The 20,728-nt window shown below is 41.0% G+C and overlaps 1 protein-coding gene across 1 annotated transcript; it reads left to right on the top strand.

The window, feature by feature from the left end:
- Positions 1–15,648: 15,648 nt before the first annotated feature.
- On the top strand, positions 15,649–18,868 carry LOC114560788 (interleukin-17C-like). The gene is made up of 3 exons (XM_028586424.1): positions 15,649–15,793; positions 15,890–16,116; positions 18,161–18,868. Exons 1-3 carry the CDS (start codon positions 15,779–15,781, stop codon positions 18,408–18,410), a joined length of 492 nt encoding a protein of 163 aa, XP_028442225.1. The 5' UTR covers positions 15,649–15,778; the 3' UTR covers positions 18,411–18,868.
- Positions 18,869–20,728: the final 1,860 nt, after the last annotated feature.

Here is a 20,728-nt window from a genome sequence, read left to right as displayed (position 1 = left end):
CGCGACAGGGATGTCAGCTCTTCCCCATGCTATTTGCAGTCTCTCTTGAACCATTAGCCCAAGCCATAAGGCTAAATAAAATCTGTAATATCCAGATTAAATCCAGTAGCAGCTTAATATCATTATTTGCAGACGATATTTTGTTGTACATTGCTGATCTTGAGGTCTCTATTCCAATAATTCTTAAAATTTTCAACGAATTTGACAATCTCCAGCTATAAAATGAACTGGAATAAATCTAACCTTCTTTTATTGAAAAACAGGCATGTGGCATCAATCATTAGTGTTACAATACCAACACTAAGCAAAATTACATATTTGGGCATCACCATACATAGCGAGTTGTCCAGGACAACTATAAAACTATATTAAGTAGTGTTCAAAGGGATCTGGCCAATTGGTCTGCGCTGCCGGCATCAGTACGCTCCAGGATTGCTGTTGTTAAAATGAACATAGTTCCTCGTGTGAATTTCTTAAGTACAATGATCCCCTTACCCCCACCAATACATTTCTGGAAGAAACTTGATACCTTAATTCTGCAATATATTTGGAATAATAAACAACCTAGGATAAAATACTCTACCCTGCAACGTACCACAAACACGGGAGGTTTGGCCCCCCCTAAACTTAAAGTGTATCACAGAGCCTTTCAGCTACGGGCCCTCAGAGTGTGGATGGACCCCTCATCTACAGTCCCATGGAGAGAAATAGAGCAAAAACCTCACTGGAACTCTAAGACTGCAATACCTTGCCTTTGCAGGTGTGTGTCCAAAAAAGTGTATGCTAGCCTATGGCCCTATTATCACCAGCACATTGACTAACTTTAAACAGGTGGAGGAGCAACTATGCTACACCAATAAGTGGCATCTGGACACCCCCATTTGGCACAATATACACTTAATGTCTGGTAACAAACCCTTTGCTTGTAAGGAGTGGAGTGACAGAGGCATTTATACTGTAAACCAGCTATTCAATGAGAAAGGTATGTTGAGTTTTGAAGACTTAAGGGCTAGTTTTGAGGTCCCCAGGACATACTTCTTCTTGTATCTGCGCTTAAGAGCAGCCCTAAAATGTTATGGAGTGCCATGGGTAAACAGTCTTGGGCCGCACCCAGTTATTAAATGGTTTGTTGATTTTCCTGTGAGAGGATTAGCGTCCAAGATCTATACTAAACTGATGCAAGTATCCATAGGAGAACTCCCAATAGCAAGGAAATGCGAGCGAGAGCTGAGCCCTGAGGGGAACGCAGTTAATTGGGAGACAGTTTGGGACAACATTTTCCATTGTTCCAAGAACCCAAATCACCAGCAGATCCACTTCAACATATATCATAAGACATACTGGACTCCTTAGAAGAGATACGTCTCTAAAGTCATTCCTACTCCCTATTGCACGTTCTGTCAACCTGAACAAACTGGAATAAAACAACATCAATAATATCTGATGTGATAGGATGTCAAATTCCTACTGACCCAATTGTTTTGTTACTTAAAGGAACACGCCGACTTATTGGGAATTTAGCTTATTCACCATAACCCCCAGAGTAAGACAAGTCGATACATACCCTTCTCATCTCAGTGCGTGCTGTAACGCTGTCTGACGGCTCCAGCAGCATCAGCCCATCACAGAACATGCAGGTGAATGGTTCCAGTAATCCTAGTGCTCCGAATAAGTGACAAAATAACACCAACATGTTCCTATTTACATGTTGTGATTTGTAGAGTCACAGTGTGTTCAAAAATCGACGTAACATGACACACAGCAATCTTCTAACCGTAAAAAAAACCGGGAACTATATTCTCAGGCGGAAGAATATAGTACTTGGGCGGAATGATATGCTCGCAGCAAGCCTGTCTGAGAATATAGTTCCCGGTTTGTTTATGGTTAGAAGATGGCTGTGTCTCATGTTACGTTGTTTTGTGTACACGCTGTGACTCTACAAATCACAACATGTAAATAGGAACATGTTGGCTTTATTTTGTCACTTTTGTCACAATTTGGAGCAGTAGGCTAGTTGGAACCAGTTACCTGCAGGATCTGTGCTAGGCTAAGCTAATGCTGGAGCCGTCAGACAGCGTTACAGCACGCACGGAGATGAGAAGGGTATGTATCGACTTGTCTTACTATGGGGGTTACGGTGAATAAGCTAAATTCCCAATAAGTCGGTGTGTTCCTTTAATGATGACTCTGAATTACACCTGCTTGGGAGACAGAAAACACTGGCTCCCCCCCACTCACTTTGTATAAAACAGTGGTTGGCGTATTTTCTAGACATAGTTATGCTTTAGCTCTCTACAGCAAGGATTAACAAAGCCAAATCATCAACTATAGATCTATGGAAAAACGCAGCAGCTCAAGTGTCAGTCCTAACCTCAGCATCACAAGAATTAGAGGAGAGTGACTAGGCAAGGTGTGATTTCTGTTTTTGTTTTTGCTTATTTGTTTTTTTTTGTTTTCCTCGAGACCGCAGAGAGTGGGGGGTGGGAGTTTGTCTGTTCTGTATGTTCAAAAATATAAAAATATAAAAAATTGATCAAAATAAGAACAAATCTAAAAAGTCTGTGCATCATGTTCTGTGTGTGTGTGTGTGTGTGTGTGTGTGTGTGTGTGTGTGTGTGTGTGTGTGTGTGTGGGGGGGGGGGTGTTTTGGACCAGTTGCTAGAACATTGTACAAACATAAAAAAGTTTAAACATTTGTTTGAAAACACCTTATTGAAAGGATATGAGGGTGAAGAGAGATGACTGTGAGGGTGAATCACAGCCATCCCAAACTAAAACTACCTGTAGTTAGAAGAAAAAAGAACTAAACCATCGCAAATAATAATAATGATAATTAAAGCTGCTAGCAGCGATGGACGGGCCCTCGCGCCTCTGCGAGCAGAGAAGAAGGAAGTCTCTGCTGAGTTCAATAATACCTCACAAGGGTCTACATCAAACGGGTCATTAGCGATAAAAGGGGGCGTGGCCTAAACATAGGGGGCGGGACAAACCATCACCAATGAAGAAGGAAGTCTCTGCTGAGTTCAATGATACCTCACACAAGGGTATACCTTAAACGGTTCAAATGTTATGAAAGGGGGCGTGGCTTAAGCATAGGGGGCGGGCCAAACCAGGACCAATGAAGAAGGAACTCTCTGCTGAGTTCAATGACACCTCACACAAGACTCTACCTTAAACGGTTCAAATGTTATGAAAGGGGGCGTGGCCTGAGTAAGTGGGCGTGGTCATATTAAAGTATTACATGTAGACCACACATTCTGAGTTTCATGCAAATCGGATGATGTTTGTCATATAAGGCAGATTTCCTGTTGCCAGCGTGGGGCACTATTACTAAAAGTCAATTTTGGTCTGTAGGTGTCCTCAGGCCCGGACCCTTGTCAATCATGAGAAATTTCGGGCAGATACGACAACGTACAGTCAAGTTACAACAACTTCTTTGTTCATCGCTAAACACTCAAAATGGCCGCCACGCCCACACCATCTGACGAAAAGTTTTTCTTTTAATAACTTTTCTTCGATAAGGTGTTGGGATGGCACAGACCAAGTCTGAAGTCCATCGGATGAAATCTCTAGGAGGAGTTCGTTAAAGTATGACATGTGGAAAAGGCCAAAATCGCACTAATTTCGTACTTTGAAATGAAAGTGGCGGGCTTCCTGTTGGGTTTAGGGTATGGCTCTAATGAAGTTTTTTTGTACATCCTGACATGATACATATGTTTACCAAGTTTTGTGAGTCTACGTTAAACGCACTCCAGGGGCTCAATTTTTAAAACTTTCTAGGGGGCGCTAGCGAGCCATTTTTGTGCGCCTATTCCCGAAACCCTTAAAATACGTAAATTTTCACCAGACTTGATACAATCGCCAAATTTGGTGATTTTTTGCATATGTTAAACCCCTCAAAAAGGCAATTCATTTGACGGGAAAAGAATAGAAAGAAAGAAAGAAAAAATAATTCCTTCAGTTTCAATAGGGCCTTCGCTGCTGTCGGCGCTCGGGCCCTAATAAATCAACCTTGACAGTAAGGCTTTCACATGAGGAGTTAGGCATGTTTGCTAAAATATGGCTCCAGAAAGGAGCCATGGCAAGGAAGGAAAGGGCAGTAAGTAAGTAAGTAAGTAAAAAATCTCGAAAGGTGAGAAAAACCAATACAGATGAGACAATGGGAGAGAGAAAAAGGGTTCAAGACTGTCCTCCCAGAGAAAAGGGCAGCATCAGTCGCTTCATCAAATGCCCAAAAATGACATTTATTTATGTTCAAATGACAAAGATCTCTAGCAACGTTACGACTTATGACTCTTGCCCATCGAAAGCAAAAGAGGAAGTAGTGGGACATTGTTATAGAGCCACAAAGTCCATAGGGGGAAGTTGAGGTGATTTAATATGTCACCAAAATTACTGTTTGTGTCCTGTTTCCTACCGACTGTCAATTTTTTTTATTTTTTTTTTTATTTATAACCATGACCACAATCATTGCCAAACCATAATCAAGTGAAAACACACAGTAGTGAGAGGGTCAAAGTTTAAAACAAAAACATGAACACCCAAAAACAAGTTCACGGCTATTTTAATGGTGTAATAGACATGGCATGATTGGCTTTCTTTTTTAAGCAACAGAACATTACCTGACAATAGACCTGGGAGAAAAATTTAAATAATTACATGTAAGTAAATAGAGAAAATTAAAGAAATTACGTAAAATAAAATAAAATTGTGAAACATGTTTATACATACAAAATACATTTTTGTTATTTGTTTTTTGTTACATAAAGTGGATGTAAGGGAGTGAGAGAGAGAGAAAGAGAGATAAAGAAAGAGTCATAGAGTTATAGCCGCAAGTAAAAGGCAGAACAGGCCTGAATGATGATGAAGATATGTATTTGTTTTATTTGTGATCTCTCTTTTTTTTATTTAATTTAATTCATTTATTTTGAGTAATGTTTAACCAGTGTATTGCATGACACCGTGTTGGGTTTTTATACACAATCAGGACCATAGTACGGTCTGTGGTATAGTATTGTACATTATTTGTTGTTTGTACATGCTGTTACTATGGCTGCAGCATGGGTTGAGTGCCTAAGACAAATTTCCCACATTGTGGGACAATAAAGTTAATCTTGATCTTGATCTTGAGTCAACAATCTAATCAAATCAGTCAACAATCTACTCAAACAATGAGACTGTGGAGCGTATCACAGCATAAAAATATAAAAAGATGACAACAAAAACTTTCTTAAGATTTCAGTGCCATTGACATATAACCACAAAGGTTTGCTAATAATAGCTGACACTTAATCACTTACAAAGGATGTTTGGCAATGTTACGGGGCCAGCTATATGAACCTCTTCTGGAAATTCTGCCGACACTAAAATCATGAGAGGATTAATAATAATAATAATAAGAAGAAGAAGAAGAAGAAGATGAAGAAATCCTGCTATTTTTGGATCTCAGTCCGTGGGATTTACAACCTGTATTTCAAACAACATGTATTACATCATTAGAATGGGCATAGTCTGACTCAGCTGGGAGCTGTTTTTTTGTGTGTGTGTGTGTGTGTGTGTGTGTGTGTGTGTGTGTGTGTATGTTTTCAATTACTCATGTCCTCTTACGCACACACGCACACAGTAAAAGAAATTGTCTTACTTCGCTATGTATGTAAATATATCTATGTATCAAGCAACATCAATCTTCCGAAAACCTCAAAGACAGCGGTCTTTAAAACAGCTTATGGTAGAGAATGTGGTCAGAAGACACCATATGTTCACCATGGGAGTCCTGTAAGTGCACCACAGATCATATCTGCCACATAGCCTGGTAACCCCTCGCGGACAGATGCTGTCTCCATGATGCTTTGTCAGAAAGTGGTTCAAAATAATCATCTCTTTCCCCATCCCATCCGGCCCTTATCACCTTCCCTGCCGCTTCTTATTCCGCACACACAGTCTGGGTTTATGTCTGCTCTATGGCAGCAAAGAAACGCCCTCCCAAAATGTGATGGAAGTGCTATCCATTGCGCTTCTTGTAATACACAGGGAAACACGTACAGCAGAGTAGCAGGAACATTTTCTTTATAAATTAAAGATCATTTTAAAGATGTGACATTTCCTTTACAGTGCTAATTGGCTTTTATCACAATCTTGATTTTATGTTTTTAACTGAAACCTGGCTAGACCAGAATAACAGTGCTGCTGTTCTCATCGAGTCAGCTCCCCGAACTTCAGTTTTATGAGTGAGAATAGAGTAAATAAGAAAGGAGGTGGAGTCGCCATTTTGTTTAATGACTTATTCCAATGTACTCCAATATCTTATGGAAATTATGCTTCTTTTGAATATGTGGCTCTTCAGCTAAGGTCCTCCCCTTGAGCTTTATTTCTAAATATCTACAGACCACCTAGATACTGTGCAGCTTTCTTTGATGACTTTACTGAACTGCTGTCTATGATCTGTATTAACTTTGACTGTGTAATTATTGCTGGTGATTTTAACTGAACTAAAGAACTGTGTTGTGTTTTTGAGAACTATGGACTGACTCAGCATGTGACGGAGCCCACACATAATAAGGGGCACACTCTGGACTTGATTATCTCCAAGGGTCTAAACATTTCCAAGGTTGTGGTGACTGATGCTGCTCTCTCTGATCATTCCTGTGTTTTCTTGAACGGCACTATCTCTGTGCACAAAAGTGTCCAAACAAAGTTAATCAGAAAACGGTATATCACTGAAATCACCAGTGAAACATTCATTCAGCTTTTATCCTCCACACCCGTCCTCTCTTGGGTTTTCGGTCACTGAGCTTGTAGACAATTTCAATTCTACGCAGGTGGCGAAAAACGAATCTCCAGGCCCATTATAACACCTATAAGGAGAGACTTCGCATTTGTAATTTGGAACTGAGGAATGCAAGGCGGTTCTTCTCTGACATTATTGCCAGAAACAATAATAATTCACGTGCTTTGTTTGCTGCTGTTGATAGGTTACCAGTAGCATCTGAACTTTTATCTACCAAGGCCTGCAATGATTTTGCCTCCTTCTTCGAAGACAAAATTAAGAAAATTAGACAAACTGTCAGTGCCTCCATATCAAATACAGGATATGTGTTGTCACAGTGTCCAGGCAAAATAAATTCCAATATGACACAATTTCATACGACCATAAAAAACCTTGATGACATTATGCAACATCTGAAACCCTCCTCCTGTTGCCTTGATATTAACGGGCCTTTTCAAAAATGTTTCAAATTGTTTGTGTTCTGATCTTCTATAGATTGTAAACACGTCTCTTCTCTCAGGTATCTTCCCACAGGCCCTGAAAAAAGCGTTTTTTCAACAACTCAACCTTTTCTTGTCACTAAACAATGGTTTTGATGCCTTCCAGTCGGGTTTTCAACCATACCACAGCACTGAGACGGCTCTTGTTAAAGTCTTTAATGACATGCACTTAAAGTGATGGTTCAGAGTAATTTACCCTAGGGTCCTTTGCACCATGACCTCGAGCCAAACACCCCCCCCAGAAGCTTTTTTCACCTGGGTCTAACATTGGGCAAGTTAGCGTAGAGTAGCGTAGAGTAGCGTTAGCAGCTGAATAGCTTAGCGCAGGGGCTAATGGACCCACTTTGTATCTCGTAAATGACCCCACTAATAATGCCCGAAATGATACCAAAGGTCTACACTAGTACATATAGGTTATGCACTCATAAAATGATGGATTGGAAAGTTTGTAAGTACACCAGAAGTTTATGAACACTTGCCTGCTCTCTGTTGCTGCTGCTACCTGCAGTTACACGAGCGCTTAGGGCTGTCTACAAATTACTACACCGAAGAGATACAACAAAAATATTTATTAATTTAATGATTAAATAAGGTAATGTCTCCAAACTTACCTCAATTATTACTTGTCTCCTGCTAGTTATATTACAGCACTTACTTTAAAAAATAAGTTAAATTAAAAAATATTTTTGTTGCATCTCTTTTCGGTGTTGTAATTTGTAGACTTCCCTAAGCACTCGTCTCACAGCAGCAACAACAACAGCAGAGAGCAGAAGCCAGCAGGCAAGTATTATTTACATTAACTTCTGGTGTACTTAAAAACTTTCCAATCCATCGTTTTATGAGTGCATAACCTATATGTACTAGTGTAGTCCTTTGGTATCATTTCTGGCATTATTAGTGGGGTCATTTACGAGATACAAACGTGGGTCCATTAGCCCCTGCGCTAAGCTATTCAGCGGCTAACGCTACTCTACGCTAACTCGCCCAATGTTAGACCCAGGTGAAAAAAGCTTCTGGGGGGGTGTTTGGCTCGAGGTCATGGTGCAAAGGACCCTAGGGTAAATTACTCCGAACCATCACTTTAAACACAGACAGTGGCAAAATTTCAGTCTTAGTATTACTTGATCTCAGTGCTGCATTTGACACGGTCGACCATGACATATCACTAGACCGATTGGAAAACTGGGTTGGCCTTTCTGACTCAGTACTAAACTGGTTTCAATCCTATTTAAAGAATAGGGACTACTTTGTATCTATAGGTAATTATACATCTGACCATACAAATATGGTGCGTGCGGAGTTCTCCAAGGCTCCGTTCTGGGGCCTCTTCTGTTTAATATCTACATGCTTCCACTGGCTCAAAATATGGAAAACAACAAAATAAGTTACCACAGTTATAATGAACGACACACACATTTACATAACCTTATCTTATGTGCCAGAACTTTCTTAAATTAAATGAAGAAAAAAACTGAGGTGGTTGTTTTTGGAGCAAAACAGAAATTATGAAAAATCTTAAAGCTCAAACGCATTGCACTGCACTGCTGAAACATCTGGAACATTTTCAGAGTTGGACGCTAAACTGTATTACCTAAAGGAAGAGCTAAAATACATTGTTAGAAAAGCTGGAAGCTGAACTGTAATACTGTCAAAGATTAAAGTTGAAATGAATTGCCTGAAAAGGCTGAAAGAAGAAATACTTTGTATTATTATTAGACATATACACTGCATAGAACGAAAAAGCAGCAATCTAGCTGAGATGTGAAATATATCAGGTGAAAAGAATGGGGCTGAACAAGAAGAAAGAGAGGAAAGAGAGAAGGAGAGAAGGAGAGAAGATAGAAGATAGAAGAGCAGGAGAGAAGAAAGGAGAGGAGAGAAATGGGTGAAAGAGAGAAGGAGAGAGAGAGGAAAGCGATGAGAGGAAAAAGAGAGGAAAGATAGAAAAAATAAGAAAGAGAGTAACTTTGAATAAAATTGACTAAAAAGGCTGAAAGTTTAAATACTTTGTATTATTATCAGCCATATCCATTGCGTAGAACAAACAAGCATGACCCTAAAGAGCTGAGAGGTGGATATATTGCCTAACAAGAAACGGGCTATATACATGGATGAAATCACAAATCACAAATGACCCTGGAGGAAGGGACGGAGATAGAGAGAGACAGAAAGAGGGGAGAGAGAGGGAGTGAGAGAGAGGAAGGGAGGGAGGAAGAGAGAGAAGGAGAGATAGACAGAGAGAGAGACTGAGAAGAAGGGAGGGAGACAGAGACAGAGAAAGGGGGACAGAGACAGAGAAGGAGGGAGGAAGACAGAAGGAAGGAGGGGGACAGAGAAAGAAAGGGAGGGAGGGAGACAGACAGAGGGAGGGAGACAGAGGGAGGGAGGGATACAGACAGAGGGAGGGAGGGAGACAGAGGGAGGGAGACAGAGAGACGGAGACAGACAGAGGGAGGGAGGGAGACAGACGTAAGGAAGGAGGGAGACAGACGGAGGAAGGGAGACAGAGAGAGGGAGGGAGGGAGGGAGACAGGAGGGGGGAGACAGACAGAGGGAGGGAGACAGAGGGAGGGAGACAGAGAGACGGAGACAGACAGAGGGAGGGAGGGAGACAGACGTAAGGAGGGAGGGAGACAGACAGAGGAAGGGAGACAGAGAGAGGGAGGGAGGAAGGGAGGGAGGGAGGGAGGGAGACAGGGGGGGGAGACAGACAGAGGGAGGGAGGGAGACAGAGGGACGGAGACAGACAGAGGGAGGGAGGGAGACAGACGTAAGGAGGGAGGGAGACAGACAGAGGAAGGGAGAGGGAGGGAGGGAGGGAGACAGGAGGGAGGGAGACAGGAGGGAGGGATACAGACAGAGGGAGGGAGGGAGACAGACGGAAGGAGGGAGGGAGACAGACAGAGGGAGGGAGACAGAGGGAGCGAGGGAGACAAACAGAGGGAGGGAGGGAGGGAGACAGAGGGATGGAGACAGACAGAGGCAGGGAGGGAGACAGGAGGGAGGGATACAGACAGAGGGAGGGAGACAGACAGAGGGAGGGAGGGAGACAGGAGGGAGGGATACAGACAGAGGGAGGGAGACAGACGGAAGGAGGGAGGGAGACAGAGGGAGGGAGACAAACAGAGGGAAGGAGCGAGGGAGGGAGGGAGGGGGGAGGAGGGAGACAGACAGACGGAGGGAGGGAGACAGACAGAGGGAGGTAGGGAGGGAGGGAGACAGAAGTGGAACGCAAAGGATATAGACTAACAAGTTGACTGTCTGTGAAAGGGTTTTCATGGCTACTAAGTACCTGTGACCATGTTTGTAAACATGATTTGAAGTCTGTGATGAGATCTCTTTGAAGTGTAATCAGTTATATAACAAGCAGCTGCTGTTAATATGTCACCTGTGGCACACTGCAGCTATTCAGAGACACTGACAGCAAGCTCCCAAATAAAGGTTCAGACTGTCAAAACGATAACTGCTATCAGTTAAATGACCTCATCCTTTGTGAATGTATCAGTATAATATTTATGTGGGCATATCAGCGATTTAAAAAAGTGGTTTGTTCTGCATTTCGCTGGGAAATATGGAGAAGGGACAAAGATATTTTTTTTGAAGCTTCACACTCTAGTTGGTGACATCATCACTCTAGCCAGCGCAATACACACTCTGTTTATTCGATAAAATTTCCTGAAATGATCACTAAAATTAAACAGCTTTTTCACAAAACTGTGAAAGATATCAAAACACTGAGCACACCCCGAATACCTGAATAGTTTGTGAACAGTTTAAAGTTTGAAACACTTCTGTAGAATGTAGGAGGAGATACATTTTGAAGCAGAAGAGGATTTAAAGGATTTGAAGCATGCTCTCATTGACTTCAATGTTAAAAAAAGTGTTTAAAAGCTTAATATTTTAAAAAGTATAAATAGTAGAAAAAAAGTTGAAGAAGTCCTATCATTAGCTGAAAGAGCTCAACATTTTAAAAGTTGAATGGTTTTAATAGCTGAAAGTATGCAGAAGTTACAGCGAGCCAAAAAATGTACGGAATAAATAAGAAAGATAAAGAAAGAACCAAATAACAATAGTTGGAATGCTGTTGAGCATTCCCACTAATAAGGACATGGGCATGTGATAGCCAACAAGATACTCATGTTTGAAAAGGTTAGCAAAACAATATGAAACCATAGTATGCGCTGATGCTGATTTGCATCCGTGTTTTTGTAAAGCAGTCCTTTGCTTATGAACAAAATTAGATTATTGCAAACAGGTATTAAAAATCTGTCATCCTGAGCTAAAGTTACAGCAATGGGATTTGTTGACAAAAGCTTTTTTAAACTGGTGGGATGACATCCTTTTCACTTCCACTTGTGGGTTCATGTTGACTCCATGACTTGTAATTGAACAGAAACAAAATATGTCAGTTCATTTCTTCTTTGTTGTGGATGAAAAAACAATCTGTAGGCTAGATATGATTTAACTTATGAAACATGAAAGTGTTGAACGACGTTGAAAAGATTCACACAACATCATCAAGTGTCTCTCTTCAGTAATTGAGGAGACTATACACCCGACAGCTAGGGCCTATATCATGTAAAACACAAATACTGTAGCGACCCTGCAGAACTAACATGGGAGAGACTCTTGGGGAGTTCATGGGAGCCCGTAGTTCAGCTTATAGGTCAGGTTCAGAGAATGGGAGGGGCAGAGAAGAGATTAAGAGTTAAAAGAATAAAGTAGGAGAAAGGAAAGACTGAGTAGAGGCACCCCCGGCGTTAGGGCCGTTACAGAGTCAACACGAGCAACGCGAACAAGCAACGCGCTCCCTTTCATAGTTTAAACAGCGGACGCAAGTAGACGCAAGCGTCACGGGCGATGCGTGAAATGCAATACACCGCCCACACAACAGGGGGTAGCAGAGTGCTCCGCGGGGTTCGGTTGGCAGAGCCTCCACGCCGGTGTTCGGTCAGCAGAGCCAGACCCTCCCGGAGAGCAGCAGTTAAACTTAAACTCGCTTAAACATGGTTTAGCAGGTTTTAAAAATATATAAATACATTCGGGTCTCTCTCGTCTCTCTCCTGCTGTAGGCTACTTCAGCCTCTTGAGGAGGGCACACAGCATAGACTACACACACACACACACACACACACACACACAGACACACACACACACACACACACACAAAACGATACATATCGAAAAATGTGACTCAGTAGTCCTATGTTTGATGAATTTCCTCAGCTAAGTTGATTTAATATTTTTGGGCAATGTAAAATACGTGCAGTGTCGCCCCCACCGTAGCCTTGTGGACAAGTATGCGTAACGATGCGTTGACTCTGTAACGGCCCTTAACGTTAACCCCAGTGAAAAGCTAACTAGCTAGTTTTGGCTACCAGTCTTTTGTTGTTTTGGGCACTCTTTCAACTTTTGTTATTAGCCTGTATGCTAGGGTAACAATGGTGCATTACAATCGTACTCGGAAGTCAGAATTTTCCGAGGTCTGAACTTCCGAGATGGGAAGTCGGAGAACCTCAGGCTACATTTACATCGCTACTATTTGGTTTAAAAACGAATATCTTTTGCTACGTGTACACCTCGCATTCACACTACTCTAGCATTTCCGAGCCCCTAAACCGGAGAAATTTGAAAACACTTCTGACCCGTTTTGGTTTGGAATCTCCTGGTTTGTCTTGCAATCTCAGCGGCCGCAAACAGAGACTTTTGACAACACCAACTCTGATGCCAATGTTTCACCGCCTGATTTGGTCATGACAGCTCGTTCTCTGAGACTAAAGCTACTAACAGCAACGGGGGAAGTATACATGTTGCCTTCTGTTTATGCCCAGTATACTAGATTGTTCACCCGCACATTTTGAGCGTCAAAAACTTCATTTCCTAGCCTGACATGGTCATACTCAGATTCTAGTCAGAATGTGAGTCTGAAACCGCTCCATTGGGCTGTGATTATGGGGCGTGTTCCTACCGAACCAGGAAAAAAAATGCCTCTGCATTCATTGGATAGACCTCCAACCAATCAGAGCAACGGAACTCAACACTGTGTATCATCTCCATAGCAACCCCTCTTTGCACAATGCATTCGCGTGCATTCGTTCTAACTTCCGACTTTTAGACTTTTTTGAAGCTGGATATATCATTTGTTTCTTGTAAATATAAATGTGGATAACGTTAATGATAGTGACATGCTCGCTACAGTTGCATTTCTAGAGATGGATCGGCGAAAACACGTTTTATTTCTCTGATTCACGGCTTTGTTCTAGCGCCGGCGGTCCCTCTCTTCAGTCTCTCTATGTCTCTCTCTTCAGTGTCTCTCTATCTCTCTCCACAATATAATGCTCTCTCTCTTCAGTCTCTCTCTATCTCTCTCCACCATATAATGCTCTCTCTCTTCAGTCTCTCTCTTGCTTTCGGGCAGTTGTTGAGGCTCCTCCGCTGAGGATTTTAAAATGAATGCGCTGTTGATATCTTTTGTAACAAACGCGATGGTGGAATCTACACATCTCAACAAATTCAACTCAAGCGTTCTTTGGTGACGTGATTGATTCTGTTACTGTTGATCATCTGTCCGGCAATCTGATTGGTCCGAACAGATCCTGTTCGGGCAATAATTGCTTCTCAACAGAGCGACTCCAGACCGAACTTCCCGATCTCGAATTTTGTGGGCGGGGCTAAGTTCGGCTGGCATCCAGGCTATTCATTTCCTGCAACAAAATATTATTTTCATGCAAGAAATCCTTTCCGCATCAATTATGCTGCAAATGTCTTTATTTATGTAAAGGAAATTATTATTATTTAACAATTTTATTAATTATTCTTCTGTATAGTTTAAGACTTTCTACATATCAAAACATCACATTTCTGGATGTTTTTTCATCTTTATTGAAATCACATCTTTATTTTTCACATAAGAGAAAGCTTATTTTATAAGCTGCTCTTACAGGCCCCATACTGTCCTTTTAAAAGTAGATTGTTGTGTCTGTATGTGTGTCCTTCTGAAGAATTCTCAGATCTGTATCACTCATGTAAATATGGTAATCACACACAGTAACTACAATATCTTCTGTGGAAATGTTTATAAATATAAAATAAATTACTGCTGATCTGAAATCAGTTTGGTGGGACATGGGTATACACAAGTAGGCTACATTGTTTCATTAAGTGATTTTGGTTTTATATTTATGAATATTATTTGCATGTAATATATGTCTACTCTACCCAACCTGTGGACAAAAAAACATATTTACAGGTAAGAAGTATACATACATGTTTTGAGCCACATAAATTGTTATATTGACTTCTTTTGGGGAGTGGGTTGTCTTTCATTATTTTGAGGGGGACAAATCAACCTCTTCTAAATATTAGGGTGATATATCCTCGGCATCCCCACTGAAATCTAAGCCTGTTGTGGATCGGTGTCTGTCTCCCTGTCCCTGCCTGTTTTCCTGTTCCCCTTTCCCGTGTGTGTGTGTTGTCTGTGTCTGTCTCCACCGGCTGTTACATGTCACTCAAGAGGATCTAGGTCAAGGGGCGTGGCCACTCTCACCTGCTCTGCCCCGCCAGCTGCAGATCATTCCAGTAATCAACCAACAGCCAGCTGCACCTCATTCCAGTACTCAACCAACAGTTATCAACCCGGGCTGTTCACCTCTTCGGTGCCAGTTTGTTGCAACCATTCTCGTGGTAATGTGGCTCTACTCTGTGCTCGAGAGAATTATCCCTGTTTTCTCTGTTTCCAGTTTGGTTGTTGCCTCATTTGTACTCTGGCTCACGCATTCCTTCTCTGCTCAGATTCTGCCTCTGGACCTGCTGCTCATCAGCTTTCATCTGCCTCCTTGCTGCTTACTCACCTTGCCGCTCCGCTCTCAACCAGCCATTCCACCCAGTTGTCATCTTCGCTGCCTGGCCCCACACCCGCCTTCTGATCTCCGGCTTCGCCCCTACCTGGAGCAGCTATCCTGGCCACCTCCCTCCTCCACTATCAAACATCGTTTCTAATAAACACTGTAAACTGCTCATCTGTGTTTGTGTGCCTGTGTCTCAGTTCCCGGTCTTACTGGGGCCTAACAACGCCTGAGGTTACAAACGATACAGCCAATGAAAGACTTGTAGAGATGTTATGATGATTATTGCCTCATGCTGGTTCTCAGGTCAAGAGGGCATTCTTAAAGTAGACTGTGAGCAACAGTCTCTGGTTTCATCACAGTGTGTTTCACATCATTTCCTGTATGCAGTCAGCCTCTCTGAACTCTCTGGTGTGTGTTTGTGTGTGCACAGAAAATTCCTGGCCTGCCCTCGGTCTGATACCTTCCTATGACAACAAATGCAGTATCCCTCACACCCACTGTACTTTCACTTAGAGGAAGTGAGGAACTAAAAAAAAACTTTTCCTTTTGGTTTAGCCCCAGGTCCACCGACTCAATAAATAGTAGAGCGGTGAGGATGATTGCAAGTCAATACAAAACGAGATTCCCTCGTAAACAGTCAGTCAGACGCAAAGAAGAAACCGAGGATGGACATGAAAGAGGTGAGTGACACACAGAGAGACAGGACAGCTGCTGATACCGGCTGCTCTCTCCATCACTTCAGCTGCCTTCTGACTTGCTGTCCGCCCCATCCACAGATTCTCATCTTTGGGCTTTTGCTCGTGCCCGTGTGGACGAAGTGCTATCAAGACGACCGCGAGCTACAGGAGGCCGCAGAGAGGAAGCTGATGACCTGCTACCCGCAGCCTGCAGAGCCTCCGGCTACCGCGGCCCCTGACTCACCTGCCTCTTGCCCCGTGGAGCATTTCCCTCAGAAGTCGCCTCAGCACCTCCACGACAGGTCCCTGTCCCCCTGGAGATACGTGTAAGTAGCATCCTGTCGCATTCCACAGTTAGCCTATTTGATTTAAAAAAAAAAAAAAAATTGAAAACAAATAAAAACTTTTCAGACAGGCCCCACAGCACAGGAGGGGAAATGCTTCTCAACCCGTAGGTCTTTAGGGAACTATGATGAACTTTCGCCTCGGATGCTGCTGTGATTTTTCTTCCTGGATAAGAACTTTAACTCGCTCAGAATAAGCTAAAAAAATCCCCTATCACAAGGAGTTGAATGTCTTGGGAAATTTGCTAAAATTTCTTATAGTGTTCATAGGCCTCCCAAAATATGTCAGGTTAGGAGAAAACCTTTCTAAGGTGATAGGCTCAAGCAAGAGTTTGCATGTGATGGAATGGTGCAGCCACAGATCAGGTATCACTCAGCATCCTAAGCTTCTGTGAAATGATGAAATTAATATTTCCACAACATTTGCGTCCGTGCATAATTTTACACCTCACCTTATTAATTAGGCTTTATGGTGAGGTGCACTTGGTCACTAGGCTCTGAGCGCTGATGACGCGCTAATATGCCCCACACCCCGTCTCTAAAAAAAAAGGAAAAGTCCCCTAGCTGTAGCTACGCGTATATCCAATGACTGCAGCTGTGATGCCACATACCGTGAATTGCTTCACTGTTGCACTTTATTAATTGTCTGTTTGTGGTTGACTGGAGAGTTTGTTTCCTGTTTACTTGCAGCGGCCCTAAGCTTTCTAAAGTCCAATAGTCCAATAATGCTCCAAAGTCCTCCTCCTATAGCTCTATTTTTTATGTTTAGGAGCTCACTGTTTGATTTGTCTTATTTAAATGAGAAACCATAAAGGTTAGCAAACTTTGTGATTAAACTTTGTAGGGCAGCAACCACTGGCGATTTTAGACCCTTTTTAGGGGGGCGCAAGTGACTCAGTGGAGTAACTGTATTCAAATCAATTTTGTATCCTGTAAATATTAGAAATTTTGTGATTCCAGCTTCTTAAATGTGACTATTTTCTAGTTTCTTCACTCCTCTGTGACATTAAACTGAATATCTTTGAGTTGTGGACAAACCAAGACATTTCAGGACGTCATCTTGGGCTTTTGGGAAACACTGATCTACATTTTTCACCATTTTATAAAACCAAACAACTAATCGTTCAATCAAGAAAATATTCTACAATTCATTCGACAATGAAAATAATCGTTAGTTGCTGCCCTAATCTGGATTATGGCCATGCCAAAGAGAAATTAGAATCAGATTCAGAAAAGGATTTATTGCCATGTAAATAACACAAGGAATTTACCTTGGTGAATAGTGCATACTGTACATAAATAAACAATGAATGTAAAAAAACAGTAACATAAATCAACAAAAATGTTTTAAATGAACTCTAAATACACTTTCTATACTCAGAATATTGCCATGAGTCATTGGGATTTAATGTGCAGGTTTTATTTTAGGTTTGAAAATAATAATAATAATAATTATAATAATAATAATAATATAATACATTTATTTAATATAGTGCCTTTTACATAGAATGGCACAAAGTGCTACACAAGAGAAAAATGGTTTAAAATAAGACCCAATAACTGTAAAATGAACAAGCAAAAAAAGAGATAAAATAATGAAAATAAAAATCTTAAAAACAAACAATTACAAACCCAAAAGTCATGTTTAAATAGGTGAATCTTCAGCTGCTTTTTAAATGTGTCAACAAACAATGTGCAGTTGTAAAAACCCGGTATCTCCAAAAAATACATTGGTGTAGAAAATTAAGTATTTTGAAATTCATTGCATTTTCATGAAAGCATATCAGTGTTTTCCCTACCATTATAAGGCTTAGGCGCAGCACCAAAGCTGTTAGGGCACCACCTAAGCCAAAATAATGTAAAATCAACGTGAGCATCAATACTAACTAAATGACTTCTCAGATCTAATTGTAGTTGGTGGATTTCTTAAGCAAGTTTTGTCTTAAAGCTTCCGAATGTCGTTTATTTATCATCTCCTCACTGTGTTTGGATAAGATACTCACTGCCTCATCCTGTTCCTTTTCAGACTTGTAACAAAGAAGGATCACTTTCCTTCCACCTATGCCGAGGCTCAGTGCCTCTGTTCAGGATGCATCCTGATCCAGAACAAGAGCCCCCCAATGGAGAGCCACGACTACAACTCACACCCTGTAATCCAGAGCAGGGTGTTTCTCAAGAAGGAGCCCTGCGATGGTGGGAAGAAATACCATTTGAAGCCAGTTTCTGTTAAGGTAGCTGTGGGCTGTACCTGTGTCAGAGCCAATACCTCCTCCTAGAAGGGATCCAATCCAGACCTGCTGTCACATTGGCACACTACAATTCATGTTGTGTTTGTTTTAAAATGCATCAAGTTCTTTAGAAAGTGTAACTCAGGGGGTGTCAGGTCCTACATATATCGGTGCAGAGGGAACAATGGCCCAGCATGCTCTCTGATTCTCTGAGTTTAACTTGGACTCATGACAGTGCCACACCTTAATACACTGCCGACACCCCTGGGATAATTTACGAAGCTTCAAAAGTCAAAAAGTACATGAGCTCGTTTTTGTTGGCTTATTTATTGTCATAATGGATGACATCATAATCGATAGATCTATTAATGTGTGTTTTGTAGGTCTTTATAGGCCGCCTGCTCTTAATTCTGACAGGTTTACAGGTCTGCCAAGTGCAGCTATTATGTAAACTGGGCAGTTTCATATTGATGGCCTCGCCATCGAGGTCAATAGCTATTGTATAGTTTTGTAAAATAATAATTTAATCGCCAATAATATTTGAATAATTATCTATTTATTTGGCTTGTTTTTTTTGTGTGTGAAATGTTTGGGCATTTGAATGCTTTACAATGCTTATGAGTGAATGAGGAAAACATATGTATTTATTTATATTGGATATCTTGCAGGTTTTTGTCCCAGTGGGATTTAATAAGTCTGATGAAGACTAAATGTTCAGCTTCTTTGAAGCAAAATAAAGAAAACATATTTGAAAGAAATTATTGTTATTTTATATTCAAAGCTTGATATTGGAACATGCAAGGCTGCATTTCCAACTGGACAAAGGTCCAAAAGACAGGTTTACTGATGGTCAGTGAGTTTTGTTAATTTGATTATTTAAAATGATCTTAGGTTGGTAGCTGGTTAGGGAAGCATGACTTTCTCTGTGGGTTGAGACATATTTATTCAGGATGTGTAGGTTCCAGGTATAATTGTCCAGTAACCTCGTAGGTTGGTGTGAGTGTGTGTAGTCTAAGAACGATACAAAGAATTTTACATTTTAGTTAAATTGAAGTTTAACATTACGAGAAGGACATCATCTATTCACACTCTATGAAAATGACAGATTACATGACAAAGTTCAAGACATTTCTATTGTGGCCCTTGACTTACAATAAAGTTTCCAAAGATGCAGAAGTCTAGGTGGCTAGCAGACATCATCCTACACTATGTTTTCCTCAATAAAATCACTCCAAGTCAAAAATCCATAAAATAAATAAATAAATACATACAGCTTACATCCCTAAATTTCCCCTATTTGAAATTGTGGTGGGAACTTGTTATTTTATAACCACAATGTGTAAGTCACACTGTAAATACACAATAGAGACTATAATATATAATATACTAATCACGATTAATCTTCTTCAAAAATAACAAACTCTGCAGGTACAGTAACAGCATTAGTCAGCCAGTAGCTCACTAAATACAAGTCTTTTTATGCAAGAGCAAGCCTGCTCCTGAGGATGAGGCATCTTGTTCAGTTTATTCACACATTATTAAAAAAGCAATATGGCTTGTAAAACATTGTGCAGGGGAGGTTAGGAGCTAAGAAAAGGCTTATAAAGATACCACCCCTCTAAATAACACTAGCTGTGAAAATTAGAAAAAGAGTTTGAAGCCTCACATAAACCATGTCAAGGCCATAGCAATATTGAATAAATCAAGATCTATATTTTTAGAAAATAAATCACTGCATCGTCATGCACATTACAAAAGAGAGCAATCAGAATCATCAATAAAGTTTGATACCTGGAACAGACATATCCATTATTCTTAAAGTCACATATTCTGAAGTTCATTGATCTGGTTAAGTTTAAGATAGCACAAATCATGTTCAAAGCAAGAACTAAATGTTTTATGGAAAGGCAGGGTGGGTGTTATCTGAAAGAAGAAGTAAAGCTCAAAATAAGAACAGAAGTATGTGTATCACGATCTGTGTGTGTATGTGTGTGTGTGTGTGGGGGGGGGGGGGGGGGGTTGCTAGAACATAGAACATTGTGCAAACACAAAAAGTTAAAAAATTTGAAGAGAGAGGACTGTGAGGGTGGGTTATTATACTGATTGTACAGGATACTGTATATCTGTTGTCTTGCTATGAATATATAATATAAAATATATGATACATACAGTGGGGGAAATAAGTATTTGACCCCTTGCTGATTTTGCAGGTTTGCCCACTTACAAAGAATGCAAAAATCTACAATTTTAATCAAATGTACATTCTAACAGTGAAAGACAGAATCCCAAAGAAAATTCCAGAAAATCACATCATAGGAATTTATTAAAATTGATAACCATCTGATGAGGAAAAACAAGTATTTGAC

This window comes from Perca flavescens, chromosome 8 (assembly GCF_004354835.1).
Source record: "Perca flavescens isolate YP-PL-M2 chromosome 8, PFLA_1.0, whole genome shotgun sequence".
In the NCBI taxonomy this organism is placed as follows: domain Eukaryota; kingdom Metazoa; phylum Chordata; class Actinopteri; order Perciformes; family Percidae; genus Perca; species Perca flavescens.
Note: the sequence above shows the minus strand (reverse complement) of the source record. Positions and strands in the feature narration are given on the sequence as shown.